Here is an 18,516-nt window from a genome sequence, read left to right on the forward strand (position 1 = left end):
CTTTGTGATTGTGCGGGGAAAAATGCCATCGCACTGAGGGCATCAGCAAAGAGGTATCATGAAAGCGGCTGAGATTTCGATTAGCGTTCATCACCTGTGTGACGTGCGCCAGGGTGGTGTCTGGTTGACCAGAAAGGTCAATATCCATCTGCAGAGATGCTGAAAACTCGACTGGAGAGGTCATGAGCAACCCAGGCTAACTTGCAGGATGTCCCCGAGGAAGTCCTTCGTACTCTGAATTGTTTGGTGTTGGTCCTCAGGGGTTAGAGTTGAGAAAGCAGCTCTTGAGGTACAGTGCAGTGTGCAGGAACCTCTGTGGGCACCCATCATTGGCGGCGTTTTCAGTGGGGTTCCCGGGGCTTCCGCCAGGGTAGAGAGGAAAAAAAGCCATTTGTACCGAAATGAACAGCTGTAACACCAAAATGAGAAGGTGTATGAGTTTCCAAGGTATCTGCAGGTATGCTAACACTTCCTGAAGTCTTTGACTAATGTTAATTTTTCAAGTAAGCAGGTGCAGCCATTCTCACGGGTTTTTTTAAAGACGGTGTAAACTGACCATGAATACAGCTGGGGCAGGGGAATTAAACAAAGGGTCTGGCTAGCCAAACAGAAAGATGCCAGAAGAAGATGACACGGTGAGGTTGCTTGTGCGAGTAGACACTGAATGTTTCTGTGCTCTCTAGCGTTACTTTATTACGTATTAGAGGAGAGATGGCCCACAAGAAACTTGGTGTGAGCATGTACTGGTGATTTTCAGGCTTTTTTTTCTGACATCACTGTCCTTCCTGCTGTCCTCTCCTTAAGATCCAAATACAGTCTTCATGTTATCTCCATTGCCATCCGAGATACACACTATATGGTATCAAAAATATTATGTACCGAGGCTTAAGGAAGTTGGTGATGTGTCAGAAGTGGTCTCAAACTGCAGATCCCTGAACAGAAGTGGGCTGCTGAGAGGAAAATCACAACCCATCTGCTTGCCTTGGAAATAAGTGCTTCTAGGGTGTTTTCTTCCTGAGGCAGAGCTGAAGTACTTTACAGGGATCGGGCTCAGCTCAGCTGGCTGAATGCTTGTTAGCAAAGAAAACAGCCGGTAGTCTTTGAAGTTCACCTAGAACAGGGGACGGTGTTGTTTGGAGATGGCATTAAAGGAAAGGGAACTGCGCAGGGTTGTTCTTGTGATCCGTCTGTGCCTGTGGCAAAATGCTTTCAGTTCAGGACCTGTGACTTAGTTCAGACAATCACTTTCCTGAATTCCTGGTGAATGAGTTGCTTTCTCTGGTACTTGCTTGTTTGAAATCCCTAGAAATCAGGACTCTGCCTTAAGTATATTTTATTCTCTTTGTTCCGTGTTCGAGGGTTTGAAGAGCCTGGCGACAGTCTGGCCCTTGTTCACCTTCCTGCACACTGTGGTGTTCTGCAGAGTTTCACTGAACAGGTGCAGAACAAGCATGTCTGAGGTTAATGAGTCTGCTCTCATTTTTTTTTCCTTTGACAAAGAATAATTAAAAACCAAAAATACAGCCCCCTGTGCAGAGCTAATAATAAACCCTAAAAGCCCTGGCACCCAGTTCAGCTTTTAGGATGCACCTGATGTTTGAAAGCTATTTTTTTAATGCTAGTCTAGTGTGATGATAATAGCTAAGCTAACCATTATCTTGTTTTTCTGTCGTAGTACAATAGGGTTTGGATCCCTGATAAAGAAGAAGTTTGGCAGTCTGCAGAAATCACAAAAAACTACAAAGCTGGAGACTGCTTCCTCCACGTGCAGTTAGAAGATGGAACCGTAAGGAGAAGAGCCTTAATTATTGTGGGGTTTGCTGAGATACATTTGTGTAGAAGCATAGAACTCCCCGTGACGGGATCTGAATGCCTTGTCCATATTTTCTCTCTTGCTAACCCTGCAGTGACCAGGGTGTTAGCAAACTGAAATTCGCACAGTGAAGAGCTGTCACCGAGAAACACGAAGAGTGCAGCTTCACTGTGCGTATGACGTGGGTATCAAACACATGCCTCAAAGATCCTTCACTTCGGAAGTTCTCTCTCACAGAACTAGCTGTTGCTTCTCCTTCCCTGAAGCTGTTGCTTTATGTAAGATCTGCTAATTTTAGTATCCGAGTTCTTTACAGATTTAATATTTTGAAAATGGCATTTCTACATTCCTCTTCTGTAAAGACAAGTATTAAATGTATGATTAAATGGATTCGTTGAAAGGAACACAAGTGAGTTTTAAACTTTGAGTAAAGAAAACTGAGGAGTCGCATGTCAGGATGGTTTTAGGCTGACTTAGTTCTGACCAGGTGTTTACTTTCATTCGGCTGCAGCTGGTGGTAATGTATTCATCAATACTTGAAATATGCATGTGTTTAGGGAGCTAAAGGCATTTCCCATTTTTACAGATTTCAGTACAAAATATTGTGAGTAAGAGGATGTTTTGTAAACAGCGAAGAGCTCCATGCCAGGTCAGCTGAGTTCAGTGGGATGTGTGTAACTGATGAATGTGAAGGTGGATCAATTTGCGTTTCTGTGTTGTATTTATTGTAGTATATTTCCGGTCATTTTCCTTGACAGGAACTGGATTACCCTGTGGATCCAGCCGCCTTGCCACCCCTACGAAATCCTGACATTCTTGTAGGTGAAAATGATCTCACTGCACTCAGTTATCTCCATGAACCAGCTGTTCTACATAACCTTAAAGTCCGTTTTGTGGAGTCTAAGCTTATCTACACCTATAGTGGTAAGCAAAGTAAAATGCAAGGTAAAAAAAAAAATTCTTAAAATGAAAAATAAAAATTTTGGTTAATTTATAATACCATACGAGTAATGTTTCCCTGCCTGGTTAACTCGTTTTTGTAGGAGTACAGGCTTGTTTGTTGATCAGGATCGCCTGCCTAGTTTAGAAAATATTGCTACTTTGAACGAGTTTGACTGCTCCTGTGGAAAACTGGCATTTCATTGAACTCACTTCTGCTTTATTTTTGTTTCGTGTACTTGCTTGTAGGAATAATTTTGGTGGCAATCAACCCCTATAAGCAGTTGCCGATATACGGAGATGCTATTATCCACGCGTATAGCGGGCAAAACATGGGGGACATGGACCCGCATATATTTGCTGTGGCAGAAGAAGCGTACAAGCAAATGGCCAGGTTCAGTATGGTGTTTAATGTCCATAACGTCCACCTGGAGCCTAGTGGCAGTCAGTGTTAAATGTCATTTAATTTAACTCTGTATGTGCCGCTGGCTAGTGAATACCTTTGAAGGGTAGCTTAGCTCGAGGAGGAGTAATTCCTTAACCAGCTGAGGAGTCTCTAGAACACAACTATTTTCATTCGCGATAAGGAGCAAAACACTGTCTTAGCGGAGTGAATAGCAGTGACGTCAGCCCAGCGGTTACAACTGAAGAGGAGTAAGAGAGGAACAGATGAAAGACGTCACTGAAGTGAGAGCTGACCACGGCTGTGTTTTCATGCATGTGTAGTTCTTACATTTATACGCGTGTTTTGGACGTGTCTGATTTGAACTGTCTGGTTATTTGGTTTTAGAAACAACAAAAACCAGTCTATTATAGTCAGTGGAGAATCAGGAGCTGGAAAGACTGTTTCTGCAAGGTACACAATGAGATACTTTGCCACTGTGAGTAAGTCAAACAGCAATGCCCATGTGGAGGATAAAGTACTGGCATCCAATCCAATAACCGAGGTGAGTTGCAGACGAGTATCTGTCAGGTCAGCAGTCAGCGTCAGGAACACCCATCTTCTGCCTAGTTTGCCAGTGGCCCTTTGGAGGCACTAGTTTACCTCCCGAGTTTTATCTGACCACATCCTGTTAATTAGGTGATGAGAAAAAAATTATTGAACAAGTTGTTTACATGTTTTTTGCTAATTAGAATAGAACCTGGTTACGGTTCCTTATGGTGGGAAAATGTGCTTTCTCTAGTTCTCAGTTTAGGTGGTGTTATACTATTTGACTTGAGGCTTATCTTCAAATTTGGGCCTCAGAATTTAAATCTCACAGCTCAGTGCTGAGACTGCACTTTGAGCACCTTTGATTTTAGGAACTTGTAGTTGAGTCATGTTTTGTCAAAGTTATTCCTACGAAAGATGCAAGTAAAACAAATTCTTAAAGTTTTTAAATTTTGTAGGCTGTCGGCAATGCAAAAACCACACGGAATGATAACAGCAGTCGATTTGGAAAATACACTGAAATCAGTTTTGATCAGAGTTATCAAATCATTGGAGCTAACATGAGAACATACCTGCTTGAGAAATCCAGAGTTGTCTTTCAGGTGGGTAAGACAAAGTTAAAAACAGTCAGCGTTGATATAGCTACTAAAGTACTGTTAGCCTTCCTACCTTTACTACTTTCACAGGGAAAATGTTACGTGAAGTTCCTAATGGCGTGTTTAATCAGCACGCGCTTTGTTTTTTAATAGGAGTTAAACTTGTTTATAACGAGAAACTAATTTATTCCAAGTTCTTCCTTATGTTAAGTGGAGGATGTATCTGGGGGACGGTTCCCTGAGATAAGTGCAAGAAGTATTGGAGAAATCTGTGTCTTTCAGTCGCAGCAGTAATGCTGTGCCGATTGTATCTGGAAAGGAACAGCGTATGTAGGGCTGTATATACGTATATAGCGTATATAGAGTCTCAGTAAAAAACTGGCTGAAAATTTATACGGCCCGGGCTTATTCGCTTGACTAATTACAGCATCAGAGCACATAACTGTGTGTACTAAAGAAAACACTTAATTTTATAAACCATTTTTTACAAAGTTTTCCTTTTCAGTAGTAGTGTAACTTTTTAAGCACTATGAAGAATCCTTACATATCTGCTGCCTGAAATCCAGGTTGGAAATAGAGAGTTGTCTGCGTTATGACGGGCAGTGTTTCAGCTGGCTCTCCTGCACAGCTGTTCATTACAGCATCTGCCAGCTCTTATTAGTAGATGGTTGTTCAAGCTGAAGAAACTGTTAGAGTAACAGCCTTGGGGAAAGAACTCAGCATATCATTAACGGAAGTAAAGTGTCCTTGAAGTTATCGCTTCCAGAGCTCTCGCTGAAGTCTAAGATGTGCTGGTTTAATATTGGGCAGGTTCTTTGCCAGACTGTGGTACCGCAGAATTTAGCCCTCAAGTACCATTAGCTCGTCGCAGTAGTGTTGAATATCAAATGTTTTTCTGATTGTTTCTTGGTTTTGTTTTGTGGTTTGTTTGGTGTCTTTTTTTCTTTCTGAAATGTTTTTCTTTGCTTTAATTTGCAGTCAGAGAATGAGAGAAACTACCATATATTTTATCAGTTGTGTGCATCTGCTACGCAACCTGAATTTAAACATCTTAAATTGGGTAGGTGTCAAGAAAATAACCTGCTCTTCAATTTTGCAGCGCGGTGTTTTGAAGGTAGGATTTTCAAGTGCTAGGATGTTAAGTGCTTTAAAGCATAAATCTCATGGATTTAGAAGGATACTTGCATTTTTAAGTCACATAGCTATTAATGCCGCTTGTATTGAATTTGGTGGGAAATCCATTGGAAAATTAATAGTGCATGACACCCTAGAGTCTTTGAAAGTCATATTCTTAATACTTTCTGTAGTGACAGATGCCATAATGACAGTTTAGCTGGCTTGATTAATTTATGTACCGAGAAGCTTTAATGCTAGCTGGGAGAAGCAGACCTTAGGTATGTGTCCATCTTCGTTCCTGTTTGTTTATTAGTATTAAGATTGCTAGGACATATGAATATTAATTTGTGTCAACTTAACTGAGTTAGGTGCACAGATTTCTCTCAGAAAAAGAGGACCTCCACCTCATTGCTGAAGAGCTGACATCTGACAGCATCGTTAATTTTGTGGCTGGCCCAGTTGCTAATTTTCCAGCATTACAAATTTTGCTTTTTATCTATAGGAAGCGCAGAAGAGTTTAACTACACGAGAATGGGTGGCAGCGCGCTAATAGAAGGTGTTGATGACAGAGCAAATATGGTGGAGACTCAGAAGACGTTTGCCTTACTGGGTAAATTCCTGGGGACACCTCTTCAATAGATTTTAAATGTTTGGGTTTGTTTTTTTTTTCCCCTGAAATGGGCATAGGTGGATTGTTTCTGAAATCTCCAAAACATTAGTAGTAATTACCAAAGTAATCTCTTTCGTAGCTTATCCATTACACTGGTGACCTGTTTTAAAAGTACCAGGCAAGAGCAAATGGCTGTTAGCAATTGGTGTTCGTTGTTAACGGTCAAAATCACTCAGGGAAGGAGCCTTCTTGGACTTCAACCTAACGTGCTATGACAGAGGTGGAATTGGAAGCTTCTTTGCCCCTCTTTGGCTTATGTGAGAGCCAGATCAGACTTGATCTGGCACTCGGGGAGGTACTGGAATTTGTGCCTAATCTCTCATTAGCTCAGACAGGCAGAAAGTAGGCAGAACCAAGTCTGCAGGGACATTATACGTTCTTGGCTACACCACACAGTGAGTGATCCAGCATTGTACTATTTTAATTAATTGTGCTGTTTGTGAGTATATAAAATAATCAAGAATTGGTTTTTTAGGTCTGAAGGGGGATTTTCAGATGGATGTTTTTAAAATGCTGGCAGCAATCCTACACTTAGGCAATGTGGAAATAACTGCTGTTGGAGATGAAAGATCATCCATCCGCGTAAGCAAGTAGCTCATTCAGATACCACTATTCTCTTCTATGCCAAAAGACCTTTAGCAAGTTTTTCTCATACCTGGGGCTCAGAACAGTGTTAAATCTGGTGTATTACACTCGAGAGATTTCCCCATCTTCACCTGTACAGAATCACGGTGTTTACATGAATCCTGTTTCGTGCCCAAGTTCAGAAAGTCTGAACAAAAGGCAGAATGTGCCTAAGAGAACCCCACATCCCACTGACCCACAGCTGTGGAGGAGCCGTGTGGGACTGCCTACAGGATCCAGAGCGCTGTCGAAACCGCTCAGAGGGTGTCCCAGCAGTCTGTGCTCGTCTGAAAAGGAAGGACACCCACACATAGACTCGAGTAACTTCTTCTTTCAGTGCCAAAATATCTCATCCAGTCCGAGTTTTTCTCTCCTATATCAAGAGGTCTATCCAGTATTATTTGCTTTAGTGGCTCTTGATATTTTGCCAGCTGAAGAAGTGAACAGAGCCCCTCTTCTACCTAAAAATAAAAGTCACTGTTTGATGTTGGTGGTGCCAGAATTCCACTGTCTAGACATTAATTAAAGAATTAAATGCAATCTAATAGTTTTTATTTATCTTCTTTAAAGCTGGAAGATAAACACCTCAGTATATTCTGTGACCTTCTGGATTTAAAGAGTGACAAAATGGCACAATGGTTGTGCCACCGGAAGATAATCACTGCCTCGGAGACTGTAATAAAGCCAATGACAAGAGCTCAGGCTGCTAATGCAAGGGATGCTCTGGCAAAGAAGATCTATTCGCATTTATTTGACTTTATTGTGGAAAGAATTAACCAAGCTTTGCAGTTCCCTGGCAAACAACATACTTTTATTGGTGTTTTGGACATTTATGGGTAAGAATGTCTCCGGAAACAAATTTGCTTTTAAATAGTGCCTTTTCTTTGGAGCCGGTACGAGGCACTTTTCAGTTTGTGCTTTTGATGAATTTGGAGGGGCTTGTCCACTAAAAGGTCGTAGTCGTGTAAGTTCTCTAGTGCTCAGAGTAGAGAAGATGTTCAGCATCTGTAAATGTTAGTGTTTTTTGTGAATGAGGTTTAAATTTAACTTTTGATATGATACTGTTAGATGAACTCTAGACTTTTCACCTCCATTTTGTCTGGTAACATTAACTTCTAGGTAAGTTTTGAAGTGCCTCAGCATCTTCATTAGTTTTATGGCTACTTAATTTTCTTAGAAATACTAAGATAGCTCAAAAGTCTTACGAGGATACTACAATTTGTATTTAAATGTCACAGGAATTTTTTTTTCTTGACATGTGTTTCAGCTTTGAAACATTCGATGTGAACAGTTTTGAACAGTTTTGCATCAATTACGCTAATGAAAAACTGCAGCAGCAATTTAACCTGGTATGTTCTTTTATTTGTTATAGTTACTTTTCTTATTTTGCTTCAATTTTGAGATCAACTATAATGCATGTTAGCAAATGTTGTTTGTATTGCAGTAAGGATATTTCTGGCTAATGGCTATCCAGTAATAGATAAAAATATTTTATTTTTTTATACAGACACCTGCATATATAAATGAAAATTTCTGAGTTTATTTTCTTACAAGACAGACATGCACTGTACTTAAAAATATATAAATATTTTGTTTCTACCTTACGTATACAATCATACAGGTGCATGTGCATAGATTGTATTTATTTTCTTCCCTAGTTGTTACCTTACGTTTTCATAATTTCCACATATCTAGCATGTCTTTAAGCTTGAACAAGAAGAGTATATGAAGGAAGATATCCCATGGACTTTAATAGATTTCTATGACAACCAGCCTGTCATTGACCTTATTGAAGCTAAAATGGGAATTTTAGAACTTCTGGATGAAGAGTGCTTGGTAATTCAAAAATTCTTGTATTTAGAGGTCATGAAACCCCCTATACAGTATGAGTTGGGCTTGTAATCCATACTGTCCTCATAAAAGAAACATTAATATTTGCCCTCTATTTGGTTATTAGTCTATTTTTCTCTTACAAAATTAAGAACATAGAAGCTGACCCAGCGACTAGATTCCTTCGCAGTGAGGGTCGTGCAGTACTAGAATGGGTTACGCAGAAGTGCAGTGAGATCCCCCTCACCGGCTGCTCTGCAGATCGGAGTTCAAACCGCAGCTGGACCTAGTGCTGGTGGTAGTCCTGCTCTGAGCAGGAATTTGGACTACCCAGACTCTAGGGGTCTTTCCCACCACTATTTCTACTATTCAGTTATTCCTCAAATCATTAATTTTGATACAAAACCCAGAAACAGTCTTCCTTTCCATTTTTACAAGTTGTTTGCCATAGGGAGCTAACACCTGGTCTTTCTCAGGCCTCATAACTGACTGAAGATGCTTTACTCGGACAGTATTTATTGAAATTAATTGGAATTTATCGAAGGTAAACAGTTTTGCTGTTTTTAACAGTCAAACAGTTAAAGAGATTGTTCTGTTCGTTTTTACAGTTACCTCACGGATCAGATGAAAACTGGCTTCAAAAGCTATATAATAACTTCGTCAATAAAAATGCGCTCTTTGAAAAGCCAAGGATGTCAAACACATCTTTCATCATTCAACACTTCGCTGATAAGGTAGAGTGTAAGCAACCCAGGATCATTTCATCCTATTTCTAGGAGTCGCTCATTCAGGAAAGAAAGAAACTTAGGAAGTAGAGGAAGCATTGACCACACTTGTTTGGAACTTCTATAAAACCAATCTTCAATACACAGTACAATTTATTTATTGGTAGTACTGCCTGTAACGTGCCATTTAAACATAAGAAGTGCTTGAGATAACGTGTTTGACATTATAAAAATAAATCATCAAGATCATCAAGCAGAAAAAGCGTACACTGTATAAATAAAATAGTGAAGACTGTAGTCCGAGCATGTTTTAGCCTCAGTTCAAACGTGGTGTTCCTTTTTCGGCATTTTGATTTGAAATCATTATATAATGAAGAGGAAAGAAATTCTGAGTGAAGGCAGAAGAAAATTGCAGTTCCTAGTGGATTATGACAGGTTGTCCTGCTTCTGAATTTGCAGTGTGCCTGTAAGAATGTGTGAATGCTGGCCACGGAACTGGGAGACGGGGAGTTACAGCCTCCGTGGCCAAGTCTAATACAGAGCTGTCGGCCACCACAGCTTAGAGAGTAAAAATCACTGTTTGCTAACTGCTCTTTTATAGCTGAAAAGTCAATCGTTTCATCTGTTTGCACAGGTAGAATACAAATGTGAAGGATTTCTGGAAAAAAACAGAGATACAGTCCATGAAGTATTGATTGAAATTTTGAAAGAGAGCAAGGTTTGTGAGCAATCAGTAATGATGAATTGCCTGAATACCCGATTTTACTGGAGTTTATTCAGATCTGATTTTAAAAGATGTTCTGATAAAAAGATCTTTTTAAAAATAAGTTGAATCAATTAATTTAATTTTCTACAAGTGTGTATTTTTAACAACAAAATAACATATGAGATGGAAAAACTCAGCATTTGATTTTTTTGTATATGTGCGTTCCATTGCTGGTTAAGTTAGTCTTTTATTGTCCTTAATATCTCCGTTGAAGAGCATTTTGGAATGCTTGTAACTGAACAGTTCACTGGACTGGATTTTTCTGTAGCTGTTACATGCAGCTTTGATCGGTGGTTTGTCACTAACAGCTGCCTTTGTTTGTTCTTCAAAAGAGATTCAAGGGATGCCAGGGCAGGGAAAGCATCACATGTCTTTTACGCGCCTGCCACTTCCCATCTGCTTGAAGGCCCTGTCCTTGCAAGTGCACAGCCCTGAGCCTTCAGCATTGCTATTAAGAAGATAACTTAAAAAACATGTTCTTAAATCAACATTGTGAAAAATATAGCCTGAAGTTGTCTTACTTTTAACTCTGTTCTGTGTTGATGTTCCTGTTTGCTCATGTTGAACTAGCTTTTGCAGGGCTACGTGAAAGGTGTTGAGTTTTGTCTGTGAAATGTGTAAGTGCTTCGCGATAGAATTGCTGCAACTGTTTCCTCAATTGTTGTTTGTTTGTGGCTTAAAGAGCCGGTTCCAAGTCCTGCCCTAAGCATTAAGATGGATGGTTTTGCATTTTACGTTACAGTAAATGTAATTTTTATTGAAATGTTATTACGATTACACGGTATTTAACTGTGATTCTTTCACTACACTTTTAGTTTCATCTGTGTGCAAATTTCTTTCAAGACAATCCAGTCTCCGTTTCACCTTTCAGTTCAACCATAAACATCAAATCTGCCAGACCTGTTCTCAAGCCACCTAACAAACAGCTCCGGCTGACTGTGGGCAGTAAGGTACGACCTAGATGAGCCGTTCTGTGATGCTCGGATGATACTGTTTTCTATTCCTGCTCACGGGGGACTGGGCAGTGTTCAGGACAGCGAGAGCCAGCCTCAGTGCAGTGCTCCAGGTCTGGGTATAATTGGGTGTGTTTAATTTATGTATAGGAGACTTCTAGGTACAGCAGGACTATTAAATTTCTTGCATTTAAGATTTAAACCCTAAGAAACTCTCCCAGTGTCCAGCCAAAACCTAAGAAAAAACTAAGATTTGACTTTTTACTTAGCTGTAAATGCTCCGTTAGCAGAACTGTTATGTCTGATATTTTCTAGTTCCGGAGTTCTTTGTCTTTACTTATGGTGACACTCAATGCGACCACCCCTCATTACGTGCGATGCATAAAGCCGAATGACGAGAAGTTGCCTTTTGAGTAAGTATGTTAGTGGTGTCGAGCTGTTACATGACCTTCAAAACTGGAAAAGCCCTTTTCTGTTGCACAGTAGCTACGTGTCAGCAAGCTAAATTCTTACTGTTGAACAACTTCCCATACACAACATATTTTCCATGTCAAGATAGCTGAATAAAAAAAATACTGTCTTCTTACAAAAATAGAACAATTTAGTAATAGTTATTGGTACCTTAAAAATTCTTTATTATCCTGAAATTTTTCAACTTGAACGTTAGCGTTTGTGTATTTGTCATGACATTTTTAGGGGAAAGGTTGCCCACCTTTATTTTAAGTTGATTGATAGTTTGTGTAGGTGTGTTTGCTCTTGTACAGTACGGATTAGCACCAACTCATATTTCGGGAATAAAAGCCACTGCCATTGTCTTTGTGAACTTCCATTTTGTCTACAGAAACATTGATGAGAGCTTTAGAAGTCAGGAAAGGTATGAGCAGTGTTGAACATAGCCTTGGATTTTTTCCCCACGATTTTATATCATTTTAGTCTTATAATACAAGCATATATAGCAGATAATGTGCGTAATTCCTCTGGCCATCTTGATAAGCACTAACCCTAAGCAGGAGTTAACCTCGATGCAGCTAGTGGTCCGTTCTGTGGGCAGGCGTGTGGAAGCACTCTAGTTAGACAGCAGTTAGCCTGGAACGCATTGCAATAAAAACTGTTACCACGATAAATCTGAGGAGGAGGGAAGAGGCAATCTTTGATTCTAGATTACATGTTTTAAGTGTCTTAGCTCATTTTCTTGAAGCCAGACAAAATTTGTCCACGCAGAACATGTTACAAACAGCCCTGTTCCACTGTCACTACAGTGAGACCTCTTTGTTCCATGCAACAGCAATGAGAGGGGGTGTAGCTTGGATAACATAAACCCGTGTCTGAGTTAGACCCTGAGTTTGTGGAAGAACAGTATGCCACTGGCATCTCTCAGGACTGGATCAACACTGTAGTGTAGTGCTCTGTGGGCATGTCAGCTTTGGCCCAGAATTGGAAAGGGTCTTTCCATGCCTTGTGTTGATAGCCTTGAACCCTGATGTTCATGAGTAAAACCTGATTCATTCGTAATCAGTGTGTAACGAGTACCTAGCACACTTGTTTCTTCCCAACAGACTGCTGAAGGAATTTATTTCTGTCTGTTTTGTGCTGAGAGTGGTGTGATGCTGCCACATTTAATATGGAAATGAAGCAGGACTTTTTGTAAGAGAGAAATAAATACCTGACTTTTGTTATGAGGAAGAAGAAAGGCCAGATACTGCCTATCACATATTAAAAAAAAAAAAAAGACAGACACAATATAAAAAGTAGTGAGCCCTGCATCCAGGGGCAGAAATAGAAATCCAGCCAGTAGAATGGTTCTAACTATTACAGCATGCCAAACCCAGCGAAAATCTAAAATACAGCTCTGCTTCTTTTAGGTTTGATTCAAAAAGAGTTGCTCAGCAACTGCGAGCATGTGGTGTTTTGGAAACGATCCGAATTAGTGCGCAGAGCTACCCATCCAGGTAGGGGTAGCAGTGGCTTTCTCTGTGTCAGAAAATACTTAGGTGTCTCCTAAATTAACTGCAGGTGCTAACTTTTAATTTTTCAGGTGGACTTACATAGAGTTTTTCAGCCGTTACAGCATTCTTATGACACAGCAGGAACTCTCTGTAAATGACAAGAAGCGGATTTGCAAGATTGTCTTGCAGCGGCTAATCCAGGTTGGTTTGCATGCGCTGACCCTCTATGTGGTGTAGCAGCTGTTAGCAGTAAAACATCTCTTTTGCACAGAGTAGTGTCTCGCTCCTCAAACAGGAAGGATGTTTCACAGAATCACCTGGTTGGAAGAGACCTTCAAGATCACTGAGTCCAACCGCTCACCCTGCACTGCCAGGGTCCCTAAACCATGTCCCTCAGCACCACCTCCACACGGCTTTTGAACACCTCCAGGGATGGGGAACCCAGCACCTCCCTGGGCAGCCTGTTCCCATCTTCCCCGATTTAGTGTGTTGCACAGGCTTTCGAGTCAATCACCTTGTGTTATGACACAGTCACGATGTGACTGTAGACAGATTATTTAACCCCTCTGTGCTCAATGTCTTCACTTGTAGAATGGAAGTTATTCTACCTGCGTTTATAAACCCGTGAACAGCAGAAGGTATGCGTTGGTCAAGTGTTAGGTCACGCTTTACAGGAGGCTTTTGATGGGGGAGTGCAGCACACTGGAGAACTGCTCTAAAAATGTGCTATTTTGCACATTGCCGATATTTTTTAGACAAGTCCGTGGCAATGAGGCTGGTCCAAGTCAAGCCGGCAATTCATGTCAGGACTGAGTCTAGGCTCAGGGCTGTGGCAGACCGAACACAGGCATACTTACAACATAGCTCCAGTGCAGGCCACGTCTGAGAGCCTGAGCTTAAAGGCAGCTTCTTCCCTCAGTTTTCTGGTCATACAGCTCGCTGGTTCAAGGCCAGATGTGCACCAAGAGGTAGTGTGTAGATGGCACAACTAGACTTGTAGGAGGGAGTGAAGAGATTGTTTTCAAGGCCTTGATGGGAAGTCCAGATCCTCCCTTTTATGTGAGATCAGTAGGGTGTGATTTTTGGATGTAATTCTCTGGTTCTTCCCTGTAAAATGGATTTTCTCTCCATATATACATATCTGCAAAGAGGGCACAGAGGATATTGTTATTTAGCAAGATCACATCGTTTCAGAAGAGCTTGCCTGAAGTGACAAGTTATAAAAGAAGGAGAGAGTCTGATCTACAATAATAATAATTTAATATGCCTATTGTTTTCTTTTTCAGGACTGTGACCAGTATCAGTTTGGGAGAACAAAAATTTTCTTCAGAGCAGGACAGGTCGCTTACTTAGAAAAACTGCGATCAGATAAACTGAGGCACGCGTGCATCACGATCCAAAAGCATGTTCGAGGCTGGCTGCAGCGGAAGAAGTTCCTTCGCGTCAGACAAGCAGCTATGATAATACAGCAGTATTTCCGGGGGCAGCGGACTGTACGGTACGTCTGGCTGATAAATGGATTTGCTGTTAGGGCGTGTCTGAAGGGATAGAGAAGGTCAACCTAATGGCCAGCACTAATCTAGAAGTGTAATTTTTAACGAAAGAACAATTCAGTTTGTATTTCCATTTCCTCCTGATTGTAATTATGGACTCGAAAATGCTCAGGTTATTCAGCTGATATGGTGCAAGTGACTCTAGCAAATCTCAGATGTTGTCTGCCAGCTCCCGAGAGGCGCCTGCCTACCTGTAAGCCCAGTCCTCAGTTAATGGCGTGCGACACAGTTGTCGGCTTGCACTTACTGCTTAGCTTCAGAGACAGGGAAGAAATTGGGTAGCAGGAAAAGCGTTTTTCAAGGGTCTCTACAAATGAGCGTGTACAAATTATTATGAGGAATTTTGCAGCAGAGAAGCTGCAGAGTCATTCACAGAGCAGACTGAGAGGAAGATGGCTCTACATAGGCTTAGAAATTTTCAGAAAGAGACCATCAGAACAACTGCTTGTGGAAGAGATTCGAAGATCGTGGATAATTCCCTCTCACTTTGATTGAAGATAAGGCTCTATTTGGGATAGTGGATACCTCTTTCCAGTATCTTGTGTGTGTGTGTGATTTAACTGACTGAGGGAATGAGCATGAGAAATCTAATGTGACCTAAGTAAACTTTATTGTCTTTTGAATTAAGGCAAGCTATAACTGCGAGAAGTCTGAAGGAAACATGGGCAGCTATAGTTATTCAGAAATACTGTCGTGGTTACCTGGTCCGTAGACTTTGCCTGCTCATCCATGTGGCTGCTGTAACAATTCAAGCTTATACAAGAGGATTTCTAGCAAGAAAAAAATACCGGAAGGTACAGGCTAACAAGCTATCCAACTTTTTATTTCAGTAACTGGAAATAGCAATTGCTCTACTAGACAAGCGCAGTGATTCGTAATACTTTACCGTTTGCGTGTCTGGTTCTCATATCTTCTACTCTCTTTATATTGTTGCTATAGAAATACTGATACACAGTAGATTAGATCTAATCTCTAAGCTTCCAAGAACTCCGTCTGGTTTATGCTTGATCCCAATCATTTGGTGTGATTACTACAGGGGGTCAGGTGTGGCTGCAGTCCCGGCGTTTCGGTACCTTGATGCTTCTGTGAGAAGCATTGTCATTACAGTGTATGTAAATTCACAGCATGTTATAATTTGTGCTGATTGAGCCATAGATAATTACTGACAGATCTTAATATTTTATTTTAAAGATGCTTGAAGAACACAAGGCTGTGATCCTTCAGAAATACGCCCGTGCATGGCTTGCCAGGCGCAGATTTCAGAACATTCGGCGGTTTGTATTGAATATCCAGCTTTCGTACAGAGTTCAGCACCTGCAGAAAAAGATAGAAGAACAGGTGAGGGACCCCAGTCAGTTTATGGTTTGTACTCATTTTTTATCACGTCTGTTTTATTCAGAACTCTCATGTCGATTAGAGACTTACATGAATTACATCCATGCTTCACTTGACAAAACAGAGTATGTAAGGGATATAGTCCTTTATAATAGTATTCTTCCTGCATCGGGGGTAGGAAGAATCATCTAGAATTTCCTTAGATTTTTGGGTTAGTTGTGCCAAGGAGAAGAGTCTGCAATGAGCATTTTTTTTTTACTGTTTCTTCAGTAGTCCGTCCAGTCCCTGGATGGGCTGGCTTGTATTAGGATGAAGGATGTGTGCTCTGGTGCAACATATTTAGTAACTTTGGGGAATACCATATATGTTTACTCTGCTATGTTTACTATGTTTACTCTTATTTTTGAGAGCCATACCAGCCAAATCACCTTTACGGTGGTAGTTTTAATCTAACCGATGGAAACAATCCTTGGTTGAAATAATCACGGCTGATATGGGATGGTGAGCAGAAATAGGTCAGGTGCTTCCTTCAAAATGATATCAAACAGATTGGGGTCTGTGTTTTTCTGTTGTCATTTACCTGTCTCTCCCTTTGTAGAGTAGAGAAAATCACGTTTTGCTGGAACGATTGACCAGTCTGGCTTCAACTCATATGAATGACATGGATACAATTCAGAAACTCGAGTTAGATCTTGAAAAGTTAACTGCTCGAAAGAGAACATATGAAGAGAAAGGGAAAAAATACAGAGAGGACAGTGAACAGGTACATTTTAATTGCCATCCGGGTGCTTTTATTTTAGTTTAAATAATTTCTTCCGTTACTGGATTTATCAGATTCACAATTCAAGAGTAACTAAGTAACTGCATTTTTTTTTAGCGGGAGGGATGCTGGGAAGGGAGGGAGTCCATATATGGCCCTTAAGATGTAAGACCTTCTGTGACCTATTTCTTCCTCCTTTCTAATTTGTATATTATGCTCACTTTTCTGTGTACAGAAAATCTTAACACTTGAGAATCAGAATAAAGAATTGCAAGAACAGAAAGAGACCTTGGAAATAAAGCTCCAAGAAAAAACTGAGGAAATGAAAGGTACAATAACTAAAAGGAGTTATATAGTGGGGAAAGTTGTAAAGTCAGGTTTTCAGCGAAGGCGAATTCCTTATGTTTTAATAAAAACAGCACAAAGGCTGAATTTACAGTAAGTTAAAAGTTGGTCCTAAGCTGCTTTTGCCTTCAATGTGCAGTGCAAATGCTTTTAATTTAATAACTAGACTAAATTTGTTCTTTCAGTAGCAAAAGCTCTCTTCCTGTCGTGTTTCCTGTCTCACCCACATGCATCCCTTCAAAGTGCTGCTTTGTCCTTGGTTCTTTTAATATACTGGTTTTAAGAACCTAGTTTCAAAGGACAGGCAGAATATGACATTGGGTATTCTTTAGATGAATAACACTTCGCCTTTTCAGAAGACTTGTATTCTACAGCACTTGTAAAATTTACTGTGATAATTTTTGGCATTTGAGAGTAATTTCAGCCTTAAAATATGTTAAGGATTACCCGATAGCACAAGTTTTCTCACTGTGGTCATACTTTTCTAATAAATGCGCATAACTGCATGAAGGTCTTGAAATATTGAAATGTTTTTTGACAGAGAAAATGGATGACCTCACGAGGCAGCTCTTCAATGATGTACAAAAGGAAGAAAATCAGAGAATGTATGGAATCTGAATTTTTTGGCTTTGAAACAGCGTCCGTTATTTCTCTTTGCCTTTCTTTCTCCCGCTGTAAATGTACTATGCTCACCTCCCTAATGAACCTTGGTCGTTAATGCTAATGCTGAAGTACTTCACGTACGATTGAGGGAAAGCACGTGCTTGTTTGTGGGTCACTCACATGCAGGAAATTATGTCGCAGAGTTGAGACTGGTCTTGCTTTTGCAGTCTCCTGTCTTCCCATGTGCCTTTCTGCGGACTGAAAGGCAACCCTGATCGCACTGGTTTCTTTGGAGATAGCCTCAGAATTCAGTCCGGACTGGAAGAGCAGCTGATGGTCACCCCAGTCAGGACTCCTGTGAAGTGAATAGTAAAGGGCAGAATTGAAAGGTTCCGCTTGAAGGAAAGGCGGCGTTTGTAAAGACTTTTGGTTAAAAATATAGTGGAAAAACTTAAATTTTTTCCCCTTTGGTATTTAATTTGCAGTATTAAAAATCCTATTATTTATCAATAAATGGTGTTGCTTCGCAGCATGCTTGTCTCAGATCACGTGTCTATTTCCCAGGAACCAGTTCTAGTATCACACAGAGAACCTTAAATACCAGATAAACTCTCAGCTAATTCTTCTTCATCTGTTCTCTGAAGCATGAACAGTGCAATCGGTCACTGTTCCTGAGGGCTGGAAGCTGTGTGATACTTCACCTGCAAAAACTTCGGTCTGTGCTAAGAGGACCACTTTGCTAGTTTTCCTGCCGTGTCCGTTAGCTATTTTATGTTGGCAGCCAGTCCCCTCCAGCAGGGACTGGCAGAACGTGGAAAGCCTCTTGCAGTGCTTTACGGAGAGGGACTCAGGGCTTTCTGTCATGTCCCGCTGCAGTGCTGAGTGTGGCCATGACTGCAGCAGAAAGCCGCTCATGTCGTCTAACTCTCAAAAGAGTTAGAGAGTTAGACTTTAAGTGGAAAAAACTCGGTTTTGCCTTGAATTTGGTCTTAATATCTGAATTAGGTGTCG

At 40.7% G+C, this 18,516-nt stretch overlaps 1 protein-coding gene across 1 annotated transcript in view; it reads left to right on the forward strand.

Moving 5' to 3' along the window:
- The first annotated feature begins 614 nt into the window (after nt 1–614).
- MYO5C (myosin VC) overlaps nt 615–18,516 on the forward strand; it is a 31,911-nt gene continuing 14,009 nt past the window's right edge. Inside the window, exons 1-24 of the mRNA XM_010143109.1 lie at nt 615–635; nt 1,676–1,786; nt 2,572–2,737; nt 3,002–3,146; nt 3,543–3,699; nt 4,142–4,285; nt 5,258–5,339; nt 5,898–6,005; nt 6,541–6,647; nt 7,260–7,525; nt 7,957–8,038; nt 8,385–8,525; nt 9,128–9,253; nt 9,879–9,962; nt 10,826–10,960; nt 11,279–11,376; nt 12,826–12,912; nt 12,999–13,110; nt 14,196–14,407; nt 15,091–15,256; nt 15,654–15,800; nt 16,396–16,560; nt 16,793–16,886; nt 17,444–17,507. Coding sequence (XP_010141411.1) covers nt 615–635; nt 1,676–1,786; nt 2,572–2,737; nt 3,002–3,146; nt 3,543–3,699; nt 4,142–4,285; nt 5,258–5,339; nt 5,898–6,005; nt 6,541–6,647; nt 7,260–7,525; nt 7,957–8,038; nt 8,385–8,525; nt 9,128–9,253; nt 9,879–9,962; nt 10,826–10,960; nt 11,279–11,376; nt 12,826–12,912; nt 12,999–13,110; nt 14,196–14,407; nt 15,091–15,256; nt 15,654–15,800; nt 16,396–16,560; nt 16,793–16,886; nt 17,444–17,507 — 3,020 coding nt within the window. The remainder of the gene's footprint in view (nt 636–1,675; nt 1,787–2,571; nt 2,738–3,001; nt 3,147–3,542; nt 3,700–4,141; nt 4,286–5,257; nt 5,340–5,897; nt 6,006–6,540; nt 6,648–7,259; nt 7,526–7,956; nt 8,039–8,384; nt 8,526–9,127; nt 9,254–9,878; nt 9,963–10,825; nt 10,961–11,278; nt 11,377–12,825; nt 12,913–12,998; nt 13,111–14,195; nt 14,408–15,090; nt 15,257–15,653; nt 15,801–16,395; nt 16,561–16,792; nt 16,887–17,443; nt 17,508–18,516) is intronic.

Source organism: Buceros rhinoceros, unplaced genomic scaffold (genome assembly GCF_000710305.1).
Source record: "Buceros rhinoceros silvestris isolate BGI_N320 unplaced genomic scaffold, ASM71030v1 scaffold44719, whole genome shotgun sequence".
In the NCBI taxonomy this organism is placed as follows: Eukaryota; Metazoa; Chordata; class Aves; order Bucerotiformes; family Bucerotidae; genus Buceros; species Buceros rhinoceros.